This window comes from Antedon bifida, chromosome 2 (genome assembly GCF_963402885.1).
Source record: "Antedon bifida chromosome 2, ecAntBifi1.1, whole genome shotgun sequence".
Taxonomy (NCBI): domain Eukaryota; kingdom Metazoa; phylum Echinodermata; class Crinoidea; order Comatulida; family Antedonidae; genus Antedon; species Antedon bifida.
Window position 1 is genome coordinate 21,405,027 of NC_136227.1, and position 21,043 is coordinate 21,426,069.

General features: G+C 34.3%; 2 protein-coding genes across 2 annotated transcripts; one reads left to right on the forward strand and one right to left on the reverse strand.

Annotated features, from left to right (window-relative positions):
• Nucleotides 1-1,645: 1,645 nt before the first annotated feature.
• Nucleotides 1,646-5,059, forward strand: LOC144858233 (synaptogenesis protein syg-2-like). The gene has a single exon (XM_078714650.1). The coding sequence runs from the start codon at nucleotides 3,313-3,315 to the stop codon at nucleotides 4,660-4,662; it is 1,350 nt and encodes a 449-aa protein (XP_078570776.1). The 5' UTR covers nucleotides 1,646-3,312; the 3' UTR covers nucleotides 4,663-5,059.
• Nucleotides 5,060-11,117: 6,058 nt separating this feature from the next.
• Nucleotides 11,118-13,170, reverse strand: LOC144834455 (uncharacterized). Its single transcript, XM_078689256.1, has 4 exons — nucleotides 12,982-13,170; nucleotides 12,445-12,667; nucleotides 12,029-12,226; nucleotides 11,118-11,236 (listed from the first exon to the last, which is right to left on the reverse strand). The coding sequence occupies exons 1-4, from the start codon at nucleotides 12,997-12,999 to the stop codon at nucleotides 11,118-11,120; spliced, it is 558 nt and encodes a 185-aa protein (XP_078545382.1). The 5' UTR covers nucleotides 13,000-13,170.
• Between the last annotated feature and the right edge of the window lie 7,873 nt (nucleotides 13,171-21,043).

Consider the following 21,043-nt stretch of genomic DNA (forward strand, 5'->3'; position numbering starts at 1 on the left):
CCCATCCACATTTATAAATAACACAATTATACTATTTGTTGTAGAATTCATCGCACTGTTATCTACAATTTACCAAGCATTTGTTATTCTTTTTTACCACTTTTCATATCTATTAGAGGATTTCATTTGATTATAAATGTTACCATATTATTAAAACTAAAAAATTTAACATTTATCCCTCGAATAAGCTCCTCCCTCAAATGAACTCCGCCTCCCCACCTCAGCCCTATAAGGGCCCTACCAAACAATAAACACTATACTTTAAAATGTTATTAATCATCTAAGACACTGTGAAACAGAATAGTTTAGTTTTACGAATGTCAAGCATTTTCAATAATGGTAACCGACAGAAAACATACAAGGAGAACATTATCATTCCGAGAACCATCGTCTACACTTCCTAGAGGGGAAGCGAGCGAAGCGAGCTCACCCTCTAGTACCAGTAATTTCTCTAAAAGATTTGAATAAAAATTGCTTGTTATTGAGAAACTAACATTTTTTTAGCACTTATATACAGATATTGCCTGCTTAGAGGTGAAATATAAGATTTGACATCCTCGAGGGAATGATATTTCCCGAGTGCTAGCTGAGGGAAATATATATTCACAAGAGCAAAATATAATTTCCGAGGGTATAAGAGGCGATATCTGTTATATTATATAGCCAATAACCAGTAGAATATCTGCTGGGTCGGGTAGCTAGGCCTCCTTGTAAATAAGCCTGCTTAGTTAGTTCACCTTACCTTGTGAATACAGATAATTATTAATTAATGATTCCTTGTCAACAAGATATTCACTTAGGCCTATAAGGTTTTGTAAATTAACAGAAGAAGTTCCATCAATAAGCCTACATTAATAATATTAGCCTATTAGGTAGGCCGAATAAATAATAATTTGTCTTCTTCGAACCGAATCATCACCGGATGACCGCGCGTACCAGGTTACTACCGTAAGTATTGACCAATCGCAAAAAGTCTTTTGTCGCATCTATAGAGGGCGAATAATAAATGAGGGCGCTATGTATGCATAGTTTAAATAGTTTAGTTGATTTATTTCTTCAAGCAAGTTACATGGCGTGCCACACGCAAATTATTCATTATTCATGTTTGGTGGTTGAATGTCTGAAATAATAAATATTAACATACACTGAGTTGAATTGAATTAAATAACAATGGAATCAACTCTCGGTAATAAACCCTAAGGTTATGATGATGACCTTTATATAACTTAGAATTTGAGAGAATAGGTGAAATTATCACTGTAAACATAGACTAGTGAATAGTATTTCTATGCTGTAAACAATACTTAACTGCTGCATGGAGAAAGAAAGACTACACTTAATATATAATATGTATAAATATTTACCGTCCACCATAACCTACTAACGTTTATTTTACCATTTATTTAATTTAATTATATATTATATATATATATAAATCCAAAGGCAAATTACTGAAAAAATGACAATGCTGTGAGTATCAGTGGCTGGATCTCAATGGAGATACAAAAAAAAAAGTGAAAAGCTAAATCAAAACAATAAAGTAAAACAGCCAAAAAAGTTAGCAGAGCTTTCGGACCCTTCATCAGTGCAAGTATATATATAAACACCACAGTTATATGGTATATATATAAACACCACAGTTACAGAACAAATTCTAAACCACATAGTGATATACTGAAATTTAAGATGAGGAAATCTGTGAGAATGAGAAAAAGTCACCCAAACCGAGATTCGAACCCAGAATCTTCTGCTTGATATACAGATGAGAAATGGGGAAACATCTTTTCAGCATCACCGTAAAGGCCTATGTGTATTCTAGAACATAAATAATGTATGTCACTGTGTTGGTATAGGTTCTGATTAGAGAGGTTTCGCAATCTTACGAATACTAAAACGGATATGTCACGCACACATATTCGTTTTCGTAAGCCAGTAAAAATCTGTTTCGCATGGCAACAAAATATTGAGGGCGTCGTCCAAAATATGACTGCGGTAAACTTGGCTGCCTAGGCCTAGCGTAACATCAAAGCGAGTGAGGACTTTAAAAACTGCTATTTTTAAAAATTGACCTGGTATTTTAGTAAATTACTTTAATAAATTACCGTACTTTCAAAAAATCTATAATATGAATCATTCCGGATTCAAATGCAAAATGTGCAAAAAAACTATACTCATTTTGTAGTTACGAATATGACTGGTGATATTCGTCAACACGAATATGAAATGGGGATCAGCTCAAAAGTTTCACAGATGTGTGACGTATCTGTTTTCGTTATCGTATTCGTAAGGTTATAATTATATTATGGTGAAGACACTGGCTTTGCAAACTTATATGCAAGACTTCAATGTGTTGAAATGCTTTATTGATCTGAAAGTCATTGCTCAGAAATTTGATTAAGTTAAATATTATCATGTGGCAGGTTTGGCAACAATGTAATCTAATAGATAGTTATTGATTTTCCTAAACTGTGACATGTTGTAAATCAAATTGCTAAATACTTTATTGGCCATAGAAAAGCTTATTTTTAGGCACATTCACTGTCATAACATGCATCTTTAATCGATTTATTATTATTTATTATTAAATACAAAATGCTTACAATTATAAATTATTATTATTAAAACATCTTTCAAACATGCTTTTTGTTCATTATTGTTTGAGAGTAATTATGTTTGCTGACAAAATAATTTTCTCATACAATAGTGATAACAAGATCTTACATCGACTTGGCCGTTGTTATCTTACTATAATAAAAACCCATCCCATCTTGCTAATTTTGTTATGCATTGGGTTGATTTGATTTACATACACATAAAGTAGTGACAAATAAAATCTGATGGCATGAATTTCATTTCATGTCTGTTAACAGAATAGAACGGATTGTCCTAAACTTTCAAGAGACACAGCATAGAATTTTGAATCATGGAAAGATTTTTGTGAACTTTGTCAAATACAAATAAAGGAATATTGAATTTAAAGGAGTAAAGATATGGAATTTATCTTGAACCACCTTGATGTCATTAATATTCTGGATTAATTGTATACTAAAAAGGATTGTTTATTGCAAAAAACTACAGTATCTGGTAAATTTCTTTGGATGCACCCAAATAAAACTACAGTACAAGCAAAACTGACTGAAACTGATATTAAATGGTAATTTGTATAAACCGCTGTTGCTGAAGGATCAGGGTGAACTATTATTTCCTACATTTATCTTTGATAAATTAACTATTTTTCTAAATTTTGTAGATAAAAAACATTAAATAACCAGCAAGTATTGTAGGCCTACAGTAAGACTATAAAATTTAAAAATGATGTTGCTATTATGGGTGTTCAAGTTGTTAATCCTAATTTGGTTTATCAATGGAGAAAAGTCCCCTGTATTCAAGATAGATCCTTCAGAATACCAAAGCAATGAAGGTGATCAGATTGTTTTATCTTGTACAGTGGACATTTCAACTTTATCACAACAGCAGCAAGTTGTATGGAGGCGTGATAATGATATTATTAGCATTGGAATTGATGTAAAGGAAATGTATAGAAACCATTTTGAACTTAAAGTTGACAATGGGATTGGAATGTACACACTTGTAATCACAAAAGCAGTTCGCTCAGATGCCAATTATAAATATTCATGTGCAGTTGTTGATGGGTATAAGGTGCTTGCTGAAACTATCGCAGTTGGATTAATCATAACTGCCATACCGGCACCACAGTTCCCAGAATGTTCTGCAAGTAAAGACCAGCATCGTGAAGGAGAAAGTATAACAATGACATGTACTTCGGAAAAAGTCATACCCCCTGTGAATCTGCGATGGTATCACTACGGAAAGTTATTAAACCCGGGAAAAACACCAAATATTAATGGAGACCTTATTGTTTCTATTTATTCATTTAAACTTAATAAAGATAATAATGGTGATGTTTATATTTGTAGCCAAATTTCCTCTCTTAAAGTAACACGAAATTGCACAATTGGGCCTATTGATGTACTATATAGACCAATAGTATCCATGCAGAATTACATATCGATTGAAGAAGGATCAGAAGCCTTATTAGTTTGTTCAGCATCTTCTAATCCTAGTCCTTTTGTGTATACATGGTCATTTATTCCACACATAGATCACCAGTTTTTTCAACTTGAAAATATGGACCAAGTGTTACGAATTACTAATGTGAAGCACTATATGAATGGAACAACAGTAACATGTTCAGTTGCCAATGAAATTGGTGCAGGTTATGCAAATTCATTTCTAATTGTCAAAGATGCATTTGTTGTACTTGAAAATCCTATAGTACAAACCGTAGAAAAATTGGAGCCTGATGATCGTGTAATTAACTCAACTGCAATTCTTTCTGTAGCTGGTGGCTTACTTCTTTTCACTGCTTTATTAGTTGCTATATCACTCTGTTATTTTCATATGTGTAAACGTGGAATTCAGATGTATGAATCAAATTATCGCATTGCTCAACCTGAAGTTTATTTTGAGCCAAAAGATGTCTCGCCGTTACCATTACATCCCCGTGAGGGTGTGTACCTAAAACGACATGTTGCAATACAGGTATCCCCTGATATGGATGATGAATCTGTATATGCTGAAATTGAAGAGGTCAGCTACAAGACAATGATTCGATATTCTTCTGCAACATATTCAAAGTAACATGTATTTGCAAATTTAATAACTTAGGTTGAAAAAAAAGTAGCTTAATGAGTACATGATTAGACGATAGATAAGTGATGGAGTGTCCTCAGTCCTGCAAACACAATTATTAATTTTTTTCAAAATTTATATTGGTGTACTCCCTGGTTGTCTTGGTTTAATTATGCAAGATGATGACTATCATGACAAAAAAAATGCTGTAAATGAGTTTATAAATGTGATGTAAAGATTTTATGTTGTGCTTGTGATGTCTGTGCAGTTTCTGAGATGAGGTTGTAGGTTATAAAAACTCTGGCAATGTTTGTTATTAAGTTCCATTAAACAAGCTCTAATGGATATGATAGTGTAGGGATGACTGGCAGAAATGTTGGCAATAATGCCGGACAATGATGCCTCTCATTTTAGTATTTGCTGTTAAATTAAAACAGAAATAATTAGGTGGGCATTGCAAAGTTGTATTAAATGGGGCTAAAAATTAAAGAGTACAATTATCATAATCAATTGCTGCGTGTACGTTTTGGGTCAAATTAGAATTAGAACATGTACCTAGTGGACACTTTTTTTACTTATGCTTTATATCAAAATACAACATGCAGTATATAAAGTTTCTGGTCAACTAAAAAAAAATCACAGCAGTTTTCTTAAACTTGTTGGTTATTCCCTGCAAGGTTGCGGATTGTCAAAGATCATCATCATCATCATCTTTTTTTTCTTTCTGTAATTTTTGTGTCTCGCATATCTCTAAAACTTGCAAACTTAACATTTTGTAACTTTCTCAACATATCGTCATTCACGTGAAGTTGTGCAGCTAACATTTTCATGACGTTTACAATTGCGCAACATGACGCGAGATTTTATAAATTTCACATTTTTAACATAGGTGGAAAACAAAATAACATTTTAAATTGAAACTTAGCAAAAGTGTAATTTATGTCATGCGCTAACTTTCTGATATTCCACTCAGGTCCAAAATCTGATCTCTCTAATTATCAACCTATCTCCATTCTATCTATATTTTCGAAAGCCCTGGAAAGAGTATTTTATGACCGAATATTTTCATTTATTAACAAATTCAACATACTTTTCAACAGACAATACGGTTTCAGAAAAGGACACAACACGTCAATGGCTCTCATCGACCTGACAAATAAAATTATAGACGCTTTTGAAAACCGCCATCTTGCAATCAGCATTTTCATAGACCTTTCCAAGGCTTTTGATACTATTGACCACAGTATTCTTTTACAAAAATTATCTCACTATGGAATCTGTGGATCAGCAATTAATCTCTTAAAAAGTTACCTCTCCAATCGTGCCCAATGTACCAAATACTCTTACTCCATATCCACTTTTAGTCCAATCACATGCGGCGTCCCTCAAGGATCTCTACTGGGCCCCCTCTTATTTATTCTATACATCAATGATATTCACTTCTCTTCTAAGCTCCTAAATTTTTTCCTTTATGCAGTACTTTATTCAAACAAAAATGTCCAATCCTTATTCAATACTGTCAACTCCAATTTGTCCCAATTTGTCCCAATATTTTGCCGCTAATAAACTTTCTCTCAATCATAAAAAATGTAGCTTCATCCTCTTTGGACTATTAAAATCTATTGACTTATTAGCTAACAAAATTACCATAGACAACCATGATATACCTTGTGTACAATCAGCTAAGTTTTTAGGTGTAGTTATGGACAGCCATCTAACGTGGAAAAACATATTAAAGAAGTAGAGAATAAAACTTACAAAAGCGTTGGTATCATATCTAGGTTATCCTCATTTGTACCCCTTAATATTCTTCGAACCCTTTACTGCTCCCTCATTCTTCCCTATTTGAGCTACTGTAACATTGTTTGGGCCAACACTTACGTATCCAACCTCAGTAAACTGCAAATAATACAAAAGAAGGCTATCAGGATTATATCTGGCGCTCCACCGCAGTCCCATTCTTCCCATTTATTTTCCAACCTTAACCCCCTCAAACTCACTGATATAAACTTAATGCAACAAGGCAAATTTGTATTCTCTGCCCTGCATTACACTTTTCCAAATCATTTAAGCAATATGTTTATTTCCAATTTTTCTATTCACAATTACCCTACACGTTCTAGAACAGATATTCACATACCTATCCACAACACCAATTATTTTCAAAACAGTATTAGATACTCTGGTTCTTCAATGATGAACAGTTTGCCACCTCCAATTACAAATGCTGTTTCAATTACTTCATTTTCCAGAAAATTAAAACAACACCTATGTTAACTATTAAAAGGTAACAATCGAATGTCGCAATTTGATTTTTGCTGCTGTACATTGATCTTCTGTGGTTTTGAGTTTTATTTACTGATACTACAAACTGATTGATCTTTTTTTTTTTACTTTTTTTTTTCTCTGTGTGTGCGTTTTTTTTGTCTTGCTTGTTTCTCTTAATTCCCACTCTTATACACATATCCATTTTATTTGCATAGGCATACCCATCACAAGATACCCACATCTTCTCTGGATTATGCCTTCCTCCATAGCTTATTTTTTTTTTCCCTTTTCTTTTGTCCATCCAACAATCATCATAATCTTAATTATTTTACCTTATTATTTCTGTATACTATTTTGTATTGTATTGCTATGGAGGAAAATAAATGTCTTTTGAAATGAAATCAACTTTCTACGCATTTCATGTCATTTTAAGCATGTCAAATTTCCCATGCGCGTGTAAATTTTTACTCACGTGGTGTGCACGTAGCATTAAAAACATAATTTTTTTCGTGTGAATTATGTTTTCCAGCCTTTTCTAGTAATTTTACCAAATTTGAAACTATTTCGACTTAAAATCATGTCATATGAGCTATGTTGAATTAGATAATTCGCGCACGTTTTTTATGAAAAAGTTTTAAAATTCGTCAAAATTATGTCATTGTTTAAACAGTCATAGTTTCTAAAATAAATTGTGAAATTTATTTTTATTACATATTCTGGAGGGTATTGAGTTGTAGATATCGGATCATGCATCAATATAGCTAACCGAACATTGTGACGTCATCATATGGCCACTCGAATATGAAATATAGGATATTTGTCTCTTTCGTCATATCTCATTACATTTAATAGAGCGCATCTCCACTTATACGTATTCCATTTTCCCCCAGATTTTTATATTATCTAGAAATGAATACCTAGCTTTAGAAACACTTCTTCATCAGAGGTAATAAATATGTTCTAGTGATAAAAATAAGAATGTGTATGCCTATAGATTAATGATTTTTAATTACTATATTTAATAATCGATTATAGTTTATTTCTAAAAATGTTGGGTAAATAAAAGAGAATAGTAGGCATGTGTAATCAATCAATATTTATTTATTTAATCAATAATATATACGTTTTCTGGAAGCTGTTGAATTGTAGATACGAGTTCATGTACACATTTGCGCATCATATGTTGTGATGTCATCCTACAGTATGTCCAGTTAAATTATGAAAGTCGTATTTTCATCTTTAGCGCCATAGTTCATCACATATAAACAAGCGCGCATCTATATTCTACGTATCCAAATTTCTTCAACATGTTAATGTGTTGTTGCTCAGATAATTACCTTAAAAAATTGCTATCTACGTGTTTCATTTTGATGACATCATAATGTTAAAAATTGGAATAAAAGGTGGGTCCCGTTATTTTCACCTATGCTACACTGTACGTAGTATGTATACAGTATATAGTGTATGGCCTGAATGTATTGTGAATTTCAGTAGTAGGCCTAGAGGATGAGCCTATGTCACATGCCTAGGCCTGGTTTTAGAGGGCCAGTATACCAGTCATCAACACTAATATAATAACGTCCCAAATGTATCTTTTCTTTACACTATCCTTAAAACAATCAGTTCTGAAACTAGTCTAGGCCTACTTTGGCACTTATATTATTGACATCTTGAACTCATCGGACGCACACAAAAAAGTTTTTGATGGATGATGTCAATCATGTCGTTGATTGGACAGATTTCAAAATTACAGTGAGGTATCTTGATAAAATAGAATCGCTTGTCTGTGTAAATTATTTTTATTTATTCATTTAGCATCCATTCAACACGACATTTAAAATACATAACAAGGAAAAAATTCAAGAAATTTGAATTTAAAAAATATATAAAACCAAGTGAATGAATGCAGGGACAACCTCAACAAGTCAATTTATTTCCAATGGGGTGGAAGAAAAAAACAGAGATGTGAAAGTGAACAAGAATCATAAGTAAGACATATGGAAGTGTGAAGGACATAATAAAAAATTACATTTAAAATCTAAATAAAGGCAATATAAAAAGTACAATTATAAATATAACTAGAATTTAATTCGTCACTTTGACGAATTATAGGTGATCATTTTTATCATTTTACTGAAATTAATTTTTTTTAAACATGCACGTACGTTAACATACGATCGGAAAATGTTGATGTATGCCATCCTATTATATGCTTATAGTGCTGAGTTGTGCCTATATGCCATATACAATATGTACAGTATATACTGTATATCTATATACAGTGTAGCATAGGTGAAATTACGGGACACACATGTTCTAATTTTTTGGCATGATGACGTTATCAAACTAAACTTTAAGATGACAATTTCGAAAGATAATTAATTGAGCAAAAAAATATAAGATTTGGAAAAAAACTTGGCACGTAGAAGCGCTGTGCGCGCTCTTTGAATTGTGTATAACTTTGACGAAAAATATGAAAAAACTACTTTTTCACTTCAACTGGCCATATGTTAACGTCACAACATCTGATAGGCTTAATTTTTATATGAATTAATATCTACATTTCATCAGCTTTCATAATAAATTATAATCATCAAGGTAACCTTCAATTCTGAAGAGCTGTAAGATATTCAAATTTACTGCGAAGGTGAAATTACACGGCCTACGTTATTCAAGTTTTTACGCGTGATGACGTCATTAAAATGAAGATAGTGTCAACTCATGATAAAGATAATTAATTAAGCAAGCACATACTGAAAGTTGTGCGAAATTCGAGCACACATAACCAAGATGCGCTCTGTTGAATGTGATAATCTACACAAAAAGATAACAAATCCTAATTTTTAAATTCAAGTGGCCATTTGATGACGTCAAAACATTTTGTACGTAAAATGTGTACATGAATTCATATCTACAACTCAATGGCTTCCAGAATAAGTTAAAAAAATCGGGGGTCATCTTGCAATCTGAAGAATTATTTTCATTTTAAAAAAGACCTATTTTTCACCATTTTCAGAACTTTTGTAAAATTAATGTGCGCATTTTGTCATTTTTAACGTGCTCGTATAGCGTTATTTTAAGTCGGAACTGACTCAAATTTGGTGAATGTACTAAGGATGGTGAATAGAATGAGATTTGTAAAAAAAATTCATGTTTTTTACGCTTTTTAAGTATCGCGCGCGCAAAAACGCATTTTTGCGCAGTAATTTTTTGAAACACGCAAATGGCCTAATTCATGCTCTAAATTGATCAAAACTTAATTTTGAGCGTTTTAAATTTTTAACGCGCGATATCACGCGCATGAACCTATGTGCGCGTGCGTTTTTACCCCACTAAAAAAATCACCGGGATCCCGGCCGGGATCCCGGTGGGATCCCGGCCGGGATCGTGAAAATTCCCGGCGGGAAAAATGGTCGGTATTCCCGGCGGGATAATATCGAAATCCCGCAAAAATCCCGTCCAATATCCCGATCTTTAAACGGGATTTTAATCGGGATTATCGGCAAAACGAACTTGATTTTTAGCGGGATTTTAGCCGGGATTTTAGCCGGGATCCCGTCCCGACGGGAAAAATGGTCGGTATTCCCGTTCCCGACCGGGATCCCGCCAAGAATCCCGCCGATGACCGGGATTTTTTTGAGTGATATTTGTCCGGGATTTTAGACGGGATCCCGTCCCGGCGGGAAAAATGGTCGGTATTCCCGTTCCCGACCGGGATCCTGTCAAGAATCCCGCCGATGACCGGGATTTTTTTGAGTAAAATTTAGACGGGATTTTAGACGGGATTTCAGCCGGTATCCCGTCCCGGCGGGAAAAATTGTCGGTATTCCCGTTCCCGACCGGGATCCTGTCAAGAATCCTGCCGATGACCGGGATTTTTTTGAGTTATATTTAGACGGGATTTTAGTGGGATTTCAGCCGGGATCCCGTTCCGACGGGATGTATGGATTTCCGCCAGAGACTTTTGAAGACGTGCGTTTATTTCCTGGCTCGGCCGACTCAATTGTATAAATCGTCGTATACCTACGATCGTCCTTTTGATTTCAGTAGGCCCTATTTCAACCATAATTGGTATTCGGACAGACGTCAATGAAAGGACTAGATGCAAAAAAAAAACAATTCAATTAATTAACAAACAAAAAGTGATCACACTGAAATATCATAAACAAACAAAGTTTATTTTTCCTTCTTTTTTTTCAGATTTTGTATTTTTTGTTACGGATTGCCCGAATCTTATCATTTAATTTTTTTACTACTTGGTCCCACACTTTATCTTTTTCAACTTCTTCGACAGGATAGACGTTGAACAGGTAACCTGAAAATTAAATATAGACAAATTTAGTTTATTTGAATAATAATAACAGCATCACATTAAAAAATATATATATAATCATTTAGAGTATTAAGGTACGCCTACGGTGGAACGATATTTTTATAGAATGTTTGTTTTTATTTTTGTATCATTATTCTATTTCACAATACCATTATTCAGTTGTTTTAGCAATGTGTTGACTAACAAAGTTAATTGATTAATAATGTTGAGTTTACTAACAATCGTACGTTGTGTTGAATAACAACTTTACTTTTTTATAATTATGACGCGCATTATGTTACGTTGTGCAAATAAATTGATAAAAACGTTGAGTTGATGAAGCACTCAACTATGTTAGCAGTTGATTTTCAAAGAACTGTAGTTATAATATTAATTATTTGTTGAGTTGCGTTATTGTTGAATTGAGGGTATGACGCTATTGGTTTTCCAGCTGATGAGTGCAATACTGCACTCCTGCATAGACAATGCATGTGTCGTATGCAGGAGATCCGATCAATAGCCACCTCCATAACATTAAGGATCGAAACAGCCGTCATCATCATTTATATTAGGTATTCTATTGTAAATAAACATTAGAATTATATGCTTATTATTTTTAAATAGTGTAATTTAATTTGAAAAACAAAAACATTCAATACTGGCGATGATGATGGCTGTCCTGGGATAAACCCAGTTGTTTTTTATGTGATCTTTTGATGACTTCTTTCATTTTAGCAAATGCATTATATGAAAAAAATTTGGGTAAGTATTTCATTGCATAAAAAACGTACTCACTTCGTAATGCCTTTCTTTTTGCTTCGTCCATCTGGACGTTTCCCTTCCCGTGACCATAAATTGTTAACTTGTTGTAGCATTGCTCTTTGGTAATTATTAATTCAAGTTTTTCAATGCTGTTCGCAAACATTTCGCATCGTTTAAGCGACTCCCTCTCCACCTTAACCCCATACTTGGCGTTACCCAAATATGTCATATCTGTTAACAGTAAAAACCAACATTCTCAAGGTTTATAGAGGAACACACAATAAGAAATAATTAGGGGATATTGCCATTGACTATATAGGTTTAACTCCGCCAACATGCGCATGTGCCCATAATCTAAGACAAGAATGCAAATTGTATAGTGAATTATCTTTGCGCACACGTATTATAAATGTAGCGAACTGGATGTAATTTTTTTTAAATACACTTACCATCTAAAGAGTTTTCGTTCTCCATGGCACTTTCGATGAGCTGAAGAGTAGGAGGTGGTGGCGGCAGCGGAAGAGTAGGAGTCGATGGCAGATGAAGAGTAGGAGGTGGTGGTGGCGGAAGAAGAGAAGAAGGACATGGTGAAGAAGGAGATGGTTGAGGCAGAAGGGGAGCATGAGGTGGTGGTGGGATGAGAGAGGGTAGTGGGGGAAGAGGCTTTATGCCCTGAAATAAATATAAAGAATAAATATAAATTACGTAAAATTTTAATATACAGTGAGATAGTTTCTATCTTTACTATCACACGATCCCTCAGTATTATCCAATTTTGTGAAAAGTAAGTGAAAATATGGTTTAATTTTGACTATATATTGTTAGTAATTCATGCTTCAAGACATCGGACTGTCCCCCAGTTTGTCAATAAAAGAATAAGTAAATAATAAATAATCCTTGTTGATAATAAATTACCAGAGAGTAATGGAAAAAAAGTAAGGCGGAATTGTTGGTAAAATTATTTTTTAACTTCTTGGTTTACCTACCTTATACACGGTTCGCATACAGTTCCGACAACTCAGCAGTCGATCCAACTTATAATTAATGCGATTCTGCCCCTCCTCAATCTGTAGTAGCTATGGTAAAAATGAGCAAACAATAATTTAAAAATAATTATCTAAGTATCTAATTTCCTTATTCTCCAGTTCAAATCACACTATTAAAATAATTCATAAAAACTGTGTAAAATACGTGTCAGTACATAAAAAAACTATGTTACAAAATAAATCAATAAATATAAAAATTAAATTAAATAAAATGAAGTTTTGCAAAAAACAAAATAAACATGAATTAGGCCTACCTTTTCCATTATTTCGTTATGTACTGTCCGGTCCACGACAGCCTGAAAAATACCGGTACCAAAACTTAATAATAATAAATATTCACAATAAGATAGTGATAAGGATGCGGTGAGGTATAGGATCAACCCTTGAAGACGTAATAATAATAATGATAATGATAATAATTAATAATAATAACAATTAATGTTGTTTGTTATTTTACATGTTTTTTTTCTTGATTTATTATTACCTCTTCACGGCTTAAATCCCCAATTAACTCGGTGGTTGTATGTTCATTATACGCCCTTCTGGCCTCGTCCACGAGTTTTTTTTCTGTTAGTTGTTTTTTTCGTACAACGATTGCCTGAAAATAAATGTATATTAAATGATAATTATATAGTTTAAGCTCAATTGAAATCAGATGCATTCTATTATATAACTAACCTCTTTCTCTATAATTGATTGTTGCATTCCCTCTTTCATCTTTTTTGTAGTTGTATTCTGAAACGAAAGACGTAGGCCTACATGATAAAGACATAATTGAAAGATTAACATTATTATTTTACATTACATACTTACATTATTTATTTATAACTGCAACCATAACCGTGGATTAAAACTCCTCTATATACATCGTTTTACCTCACGAGTGTGGTTGCAGATAAAAATAAAATAATCAGACCTATGCGGAACCAAGGTTGCAAAGATAAGAATTTTACCGGTTATATATAAGTCTCCAGTTGGGTGCTGTTTAATGAATTATTATTATTATTATATTTCATAAATTTATATATAAAACCCCTATGCATGGAATGTACCATTTTCCGGAATAAAAATTTTTTTTTGACAGTTTAAATTTAACTATAAATAAAACACATTTTCTGTAGGCTAGGCAAGCGCACCTCCGCGCATATCTCTCAGCCGACGCCGCAGTGTATATGATGAAGGGACCGTTATTAAAACGTTTGTATACACAATGTTTAGGCTGATACATCGTGTATGTAATATAGCTACTGACCTCGTCCTCGCTTGATGTCTTTCTCTTCACATTACTACTCTGAAGGTTACAAATAATACACATTCCAATAAAATTACAATAAACTACAACCCAGTGGTCTGAATGTTACAAAATAATGTATTTTAATTAATTAATTTAGTGTATAGGCCAATATTACGATATCGTGGTAACATTTTGCGTATTAATAATAATGATAATAATAATAATAAAATAATAATAATAGTTAATAAAAATAATATTAAATAATAATATTAAATAATAATAATAATAATACCTCATCTCTACACATTTTTTTGTTTTTGTTGCGGATTTTCTCCAACAACTCCTTGCGTCTTTCCCGTGTATGTTCTTTGTCGGAGACCTGAAAATGTTTAGGCCTATATGTAAATAATTTGACTAGGCCTACATGTATATTAATAGGCCTATGTGCTTTGCTATTACCGTATTTATTCGAATAAACGCCCCGTTTTGAATAGACGCCTCTGTCGAATAAACGATATTAATTATTATAATTTGTCCATATCTAGGAGGTATTTATTTGATTGCACTATACTTTTGCCATATTATACCCACAACAAAAACTCCTCCCCCGAATAAACTCCCCCCAGACAATAAACTCCCCGGTATTTATTTGATTACACTATACATGTTTCCATTACACCCAAACAAATAAACGCCTCCCACGAATTTTTCGGAGACCCAAAATTGTGTACATACTACATGCTTGAGCAGTCGCAGCCAATCAGCGTCGAGTAGTTTAGGGTAGGCTTAAGCCAGTTAGCGCCGAGTAATTTAATGACGTCATTATTTTTTCTGAGTTGAGCCTCTATCATTTGTCCAAACTAATTGCCAATCAGCGTCGAGCATTTCACTGACTTATCATTAGTTTTTCAAACTTTTCTCAAAAAACAACTTACCATCACATTTTTGACCAACTTCTCAAATTCTGAGCCTCTTAATATGTCTGAAAATGCTTTTTTCATTGTTGAGTCTAAATATAAAATAAATATAATGTTGAATACATCAGAATCGTATAAATAAGCCCCTATATGTCCCACTGAAAACTTATTGATTAATTATATTGTTAAAACTTCAATCCCGGTCGGGATGACCGGGATCCCGGTGCGTCGGGATACCGGTCATCCCGACCGGGATTGCAAAACTAGCTTAGGCCTAGGCAGCTATCGTAGGCCTACCTCTGCATAGGCCTAGTCTAGCCTATTTCATATAGGCCTAGGCCTAAAGCTTATTTAATATTTAAAAAAAAGAAAGAATAGCCTCTAGCCTAGGCCTAGGCCTAGCTATAGGCCTAGCCTAGGCCTATTTATTTTAAATCGATGATAAAATATTTTGGTCCATAAACAGAGCATGTAGCCTAGGCGAACCTACATATAGGCCTAGTCTGGGGAACTAAAACTCCTAGGCTAGGCCTAGGCAGCTCCCGCGCGGGGGGTACGGTGTACAACAGTAGGCACCACCTACCTCCAGTTCTTCCAATCATCCCTTCCTGGATCCCAAATCCAGGGCATCTCGCCTTTACAATAGTGCCGACATTTAATGGCACTTTACTGATGATAGCTGACATTTTCAAGATGTTACCTGTTATTGGCTTATCCTTGTGCCATATCATTAATACTATAGACATTATGGTAGTGTAGGCCTAGTTTTATTAAATAAAATCTCTTGTTCGTTGAAGAATTGAAGATCAAGAATGGCGGGTTTGAAAAAAAAAGTTCTGGTTTGATGATCGAGGCGGGAAAGTCTTGGAAAATGGCTGTTGAAATAATTGATGGAGTAGGGGGGAGGGGGTGGTTGAGGGGCGCGTGTAGAAGTTTTATTTTGTATGAAATAAAAATGTTATAGTTTATATTGTATTATTATTATTTCTTTTATTCGTAAATCATAGAGGTTTGAAATGATGGGATTTAAAAATGAGGAAAGGTGGTGGAGGGGGGGGGGGGGGGGGAGATTACAAGGGTGATTCTTGTAATCTTTTTTTTTTCGTTGGCCGGACGTACGTGTATGTTCGGCAAGTAGATCGCGTCGTATGTTTAACATAAAACAGAAGGATCGAAGAAGATTTACGTATATATATATATATAGATCGACAGACTAGAGTAAGTTTTATTTTCATTCACAGTTTACTGATAGTGAATCGGCACCACACAAAGTAATTTAGTTACATGTTACTAATTGTAGACGTATATGTGTGTAGTGCATGCAAGCAAGGAGAAGGCTGGCGGCGGCGGCGGCGGCGGCCGGCCCAGTCGATTACGCGCGTTACGATCATGACGTAACACTTGAGAATACTGTAGTATCCATCCGCGCCTCAGCGCTTTCTCAGATCTCCCCTATTTATTCCCTCCACACCAATCCCTGCTCACTAGTAAAATAAGGGCAGGCATAATATTCAGCTTATATATATAGGTATACTAGCTAATGAGATGACTATAAAACAATTTAATACTGTAATGTGTTCCCAGATGCCTTCTTTATGAAATTAACATAGATTAGACGGTGGCCTATATAAAGCGTGTTTTACAAAATGTTGATAAAAACCCATTTTTTGTTTTAGCCATGTCAGAAAGTAGCAATGATGACTTTGATTCGCCAACAAAGTCTAAAATTAAAAAGTTCCATTCTAAACACTTCGGCTTTAATGCAAGAAGGGCTCGATATGCTGCTACCAGACAGTTCAAACGCAAACAACCAACAAAATCAAGGCCACCTAAACACATCTCTTCGACTTCTGATAGTAGTAGTGAAGATGAAATAATCTCCCCGGCACCGGTCGGCAGTTCTTCTACTACTACACCAAGTCATAGCAGCACGTCTGATGATACTGGCAGTGACTTCTGGACAGAACCAACTTCCAGTAGCTCAAACAACACCCCTTTTTTAACCAAATTATTTCAAGGATCTGATCATTCTTATATAAGCCTGTATACGTCGATTTTATTATTTGTAATTAAGCACTCACTCACGCAAGCTGCATATTCTGATTTACTTTTGCTGATTTCTTCTATTCTTCCTTCAACATGTAACATAGAGACATCACTATATAAAAACAAACAAATTATTAAACGGAACACTAATTTCAAGGAACCAACACCTAATTTTTATTGTGAGAGATGCTATAAGGAGTTGGCAAATAAGCTTAGCGTTTGTCCATGTGGAGGTTCGTGTCTCTCATTCCATCATCTAAGTCTTGATGACCAGCTTAAGGAATTGTTTGCAGGTAGGCATAGCTATGGTTTTTCGATATATCATTCTAATTACAATCGTTTAAAAATAAAGTCAGCAAATACAGTCTCAACGTACGATGTTTGATATCTTAGAATATATTTATATTTGGAAATAAGTCTATTTTATCATTTAACCATAACGATATATTTTACGGAAGCACACACTGTATTATAATTATATATTTTATTATAGATAAACAGTTTTGCGACATGGTTATGACAAAGAAAGTCAACAGAGATACCATCGAAGACATAACCGATGGCTCAGAATACCGCCGCATTGCCCCAAGTGCCTTAGGGAGCAATGAGACATTCATAACATTTACTCTAAATACAGGTATTAACAATATTACAGTTTTTCGTATTTAAACATTCTATTACCAACACAAAATTGTCATCATTCTCATTTATTTTTATTTTATTAGATGGTGTGTCAATTTTTTCATCGTCGATGAAAACGCTATGGCCAGTGTACCTGGCAATAAATGAACTACCAGTACAGCTCAGGTACATTATTAACTTTTTTTTTTTTTTTGGTTTACAAAATGAATCGGAACCCGTACCTACCCCTATTCACGTACACGCTACTGGAGGCCTCTTTATCATACTGTATTTCTATTACCGGTTTGACATATTTAACAAATCATTATTATTAGGTTTTCAAGAAAGTATTTAATGCCATGCAATGTGTATTGCCAGTCTCAAAAGCCCAATATGCAAATGTATTTGAATGACCTGATGAAAAGAATACTTAAGTACAATGAGGGTGAGACACTTTTATTCTTTGCTTTACATAACTTAATTAATAATAACAATTCACCATATTACAATCAGTAATTACCGTATTTATTCGAATAGACGCCCTCCTCCCCCCCCCCCCCCTTTCCACTTGAATAAACTCTCCTCCCTTCTCTCAAATAAATGCCCGGGGGCCATTGTTTTTTGTTCCTCAAATACACGCCCCGCCACATGCATTACACACAATATTTGTAGTAGAATTCATTGACTTCCATGATCTACAGTTTGACCATGTATTTTTTATATAATTTTTACTGTATTTTATCCCATATTTATATTATAATTGTGTTGTATTTTTTCATATTTAGGACGAACTTATTTGATTATTAATCAGGTTACCATATTATTACACAAAAAAAACGCCTCCCTCGAATAAACTTCGAGAACCACCCCCCTCACCCCTAAAAACCTCCCGGGCATTTATTCGAATAAATACGGTATTTATCAAGACGACGCAGCAATTGCAAAACAATACGAGAAATACGTTGGTGGTGAATTTGAGTTTGAAATTATAATTTTTTTTGATGATTTAATATTCGCAGGTGTTTTAATGCAAACTTATTATGGAAACCGTCTGATTAAAGCGCGTCTTTTGGCTACATGCTTAGATCTACCCGCTAGAGCTATTGTATCGAATATGAAACAATACAACGGACGATTCGGATGCAACGTATGCCTGCAGGAAGGTTCTACGGGAGCAACACCGTTACATCGCTTTTATCCGTATAGAGCCACCAATGCACTACGGACGAATGATGGATTCAAAGAAAAGTCGCAAATGGCCGCCATGAATGGAGAAGCAGTACGTTAAGTTCTCATTTTGTTACCGTGCTAATAAGAAAAAATTAAAAAATTGTGTTTTTTTTACCGTACCGTACTTATCTATTGCAGGTAAGCGGCATTAAAGGCGCATCACCCCTCATGCTTCTTCCGTATGTAGACATGACGGCAGCTTTTCCAATCGATTGGATGCACTGTGTGCTCCTTGGCATCACGAAACAATTGCTAAGACTGTGGCTTGGCAAAGACTCCAAAGGACAATCCTTTTACATTGGAAATAAGGTTAGTTGCAACATTTTGTGTAGGTGAACAATTTTACTGGACCAAAAGGCCAGGGATAGGCCCACTATTATATTGGCTTTTGTGAAAAACTGTATTTTGTACAATCAAAATATAATTTATGAAATATATATTATAATTGTATTTGTTTAGATTGCTCTTCTCAACGAGCGACTTTTGGCGATAAAAACGCCTAAATTTGTCGCCCGACGCCAAAGAAGTCTGGACGAAAGCCAGCATTGGAAAGGTAAGATTAAAGAGATTAAGGAATTGCAACATGACAATTATTGTTTAATTATTTTATTTTAATCCATTGAATACCTACTCATTGTACAGACCAGACACAACACACAGTCACGAACAGCCGATTGATCGAATTTGACCAAGCAAACTTTAATTTATGTATTATTAATTTTATGATACTTTGGATTTAAAGCTTCAGAATGTCGTGAATGGCTCATTCACTTTTCGATACCTGTTGTAAGAGGGATATTGGATCCAATGGCGTACGTCCATTACAGTTTACTGGTATCGGCAATTTCTACTCTTGCACAGGAATCTATTACGAAAGAACAACTAATATATGCTGACACATTACTGACGGACTTCTGTGCAATTTTCCCCACAATCTATGGTAATTTAAAACATTTAACTTCTCTACGAATAATATTTATTTTATGCTGTGATACTCTATTTGAAACCCTGATTTTTTAATACTGGGTAAAAAGTACATTTTAAAAATGGCTTACCGTACTGTTTGTTGGATGGAATTTTCCCATTTCAATTATATTTGTGAGATTGTATATTGAATTTTGATATCCTAGGTGAGACTAAGCAAACAATGAATGTGCACCAACTCACACATATGGTCCATACATGTGAACGGTTTGGACCGTTATTTGGTTTCTCTTGTTTCGGATTTGAATCGATGAATTCTTTCTTAAAGAATATGGTCCATGGATCAAATTTTGTAACTGAACAGGTATGTAAAACATTTATTTAAAACAATTCAAAACAAATCAATTCAGACAATTTATATTAATTGCATAAATATTTAATGATTTAATTAATCAAATTATAATATTCATCTAACGAAATATAGCCTAAAACATAAACCGAATTCTTTACATCATTTAAAATTACTTAGTGATAAAATTCCCACAGATAACGTTCGCTGCCAGCATGACCAAGGCCTTGCCAGCATTGGTGTATAAACTGAAAGAAGAAAGCAGTACATGTACGAAACAGCTGCTTGATAGATTGACAGTGAAATATATGCGGCAGTAAGTTTCCTGTTTTGCATGTTAATGTTATTCGTCAACATAAATCTAGACATGATCATTGCATAATTCTCGAAAAAAAAATGAATTTCTTTTATAAATTACAGAGATAAAGAACCCGATGTGACAACGGTACTAGGGAGAGGTGTGCCGATGACGGGTACCAATTTTCGATACCTAATTGCAGACCTCCGTCATGTGACGACTTTCAAGCGGCTCCAAAAGGGCAGTGTTGTATATACTTGCCAAAGCGAGAAGAGCAAGACGAAAAGTAACTGCTGTGTCGTCTTTCAATTAAATGATGCCTGGGCAGTTGGAAAGATACTCACGTTTATCACATCCACAACATCCACTCACTGCATCATACA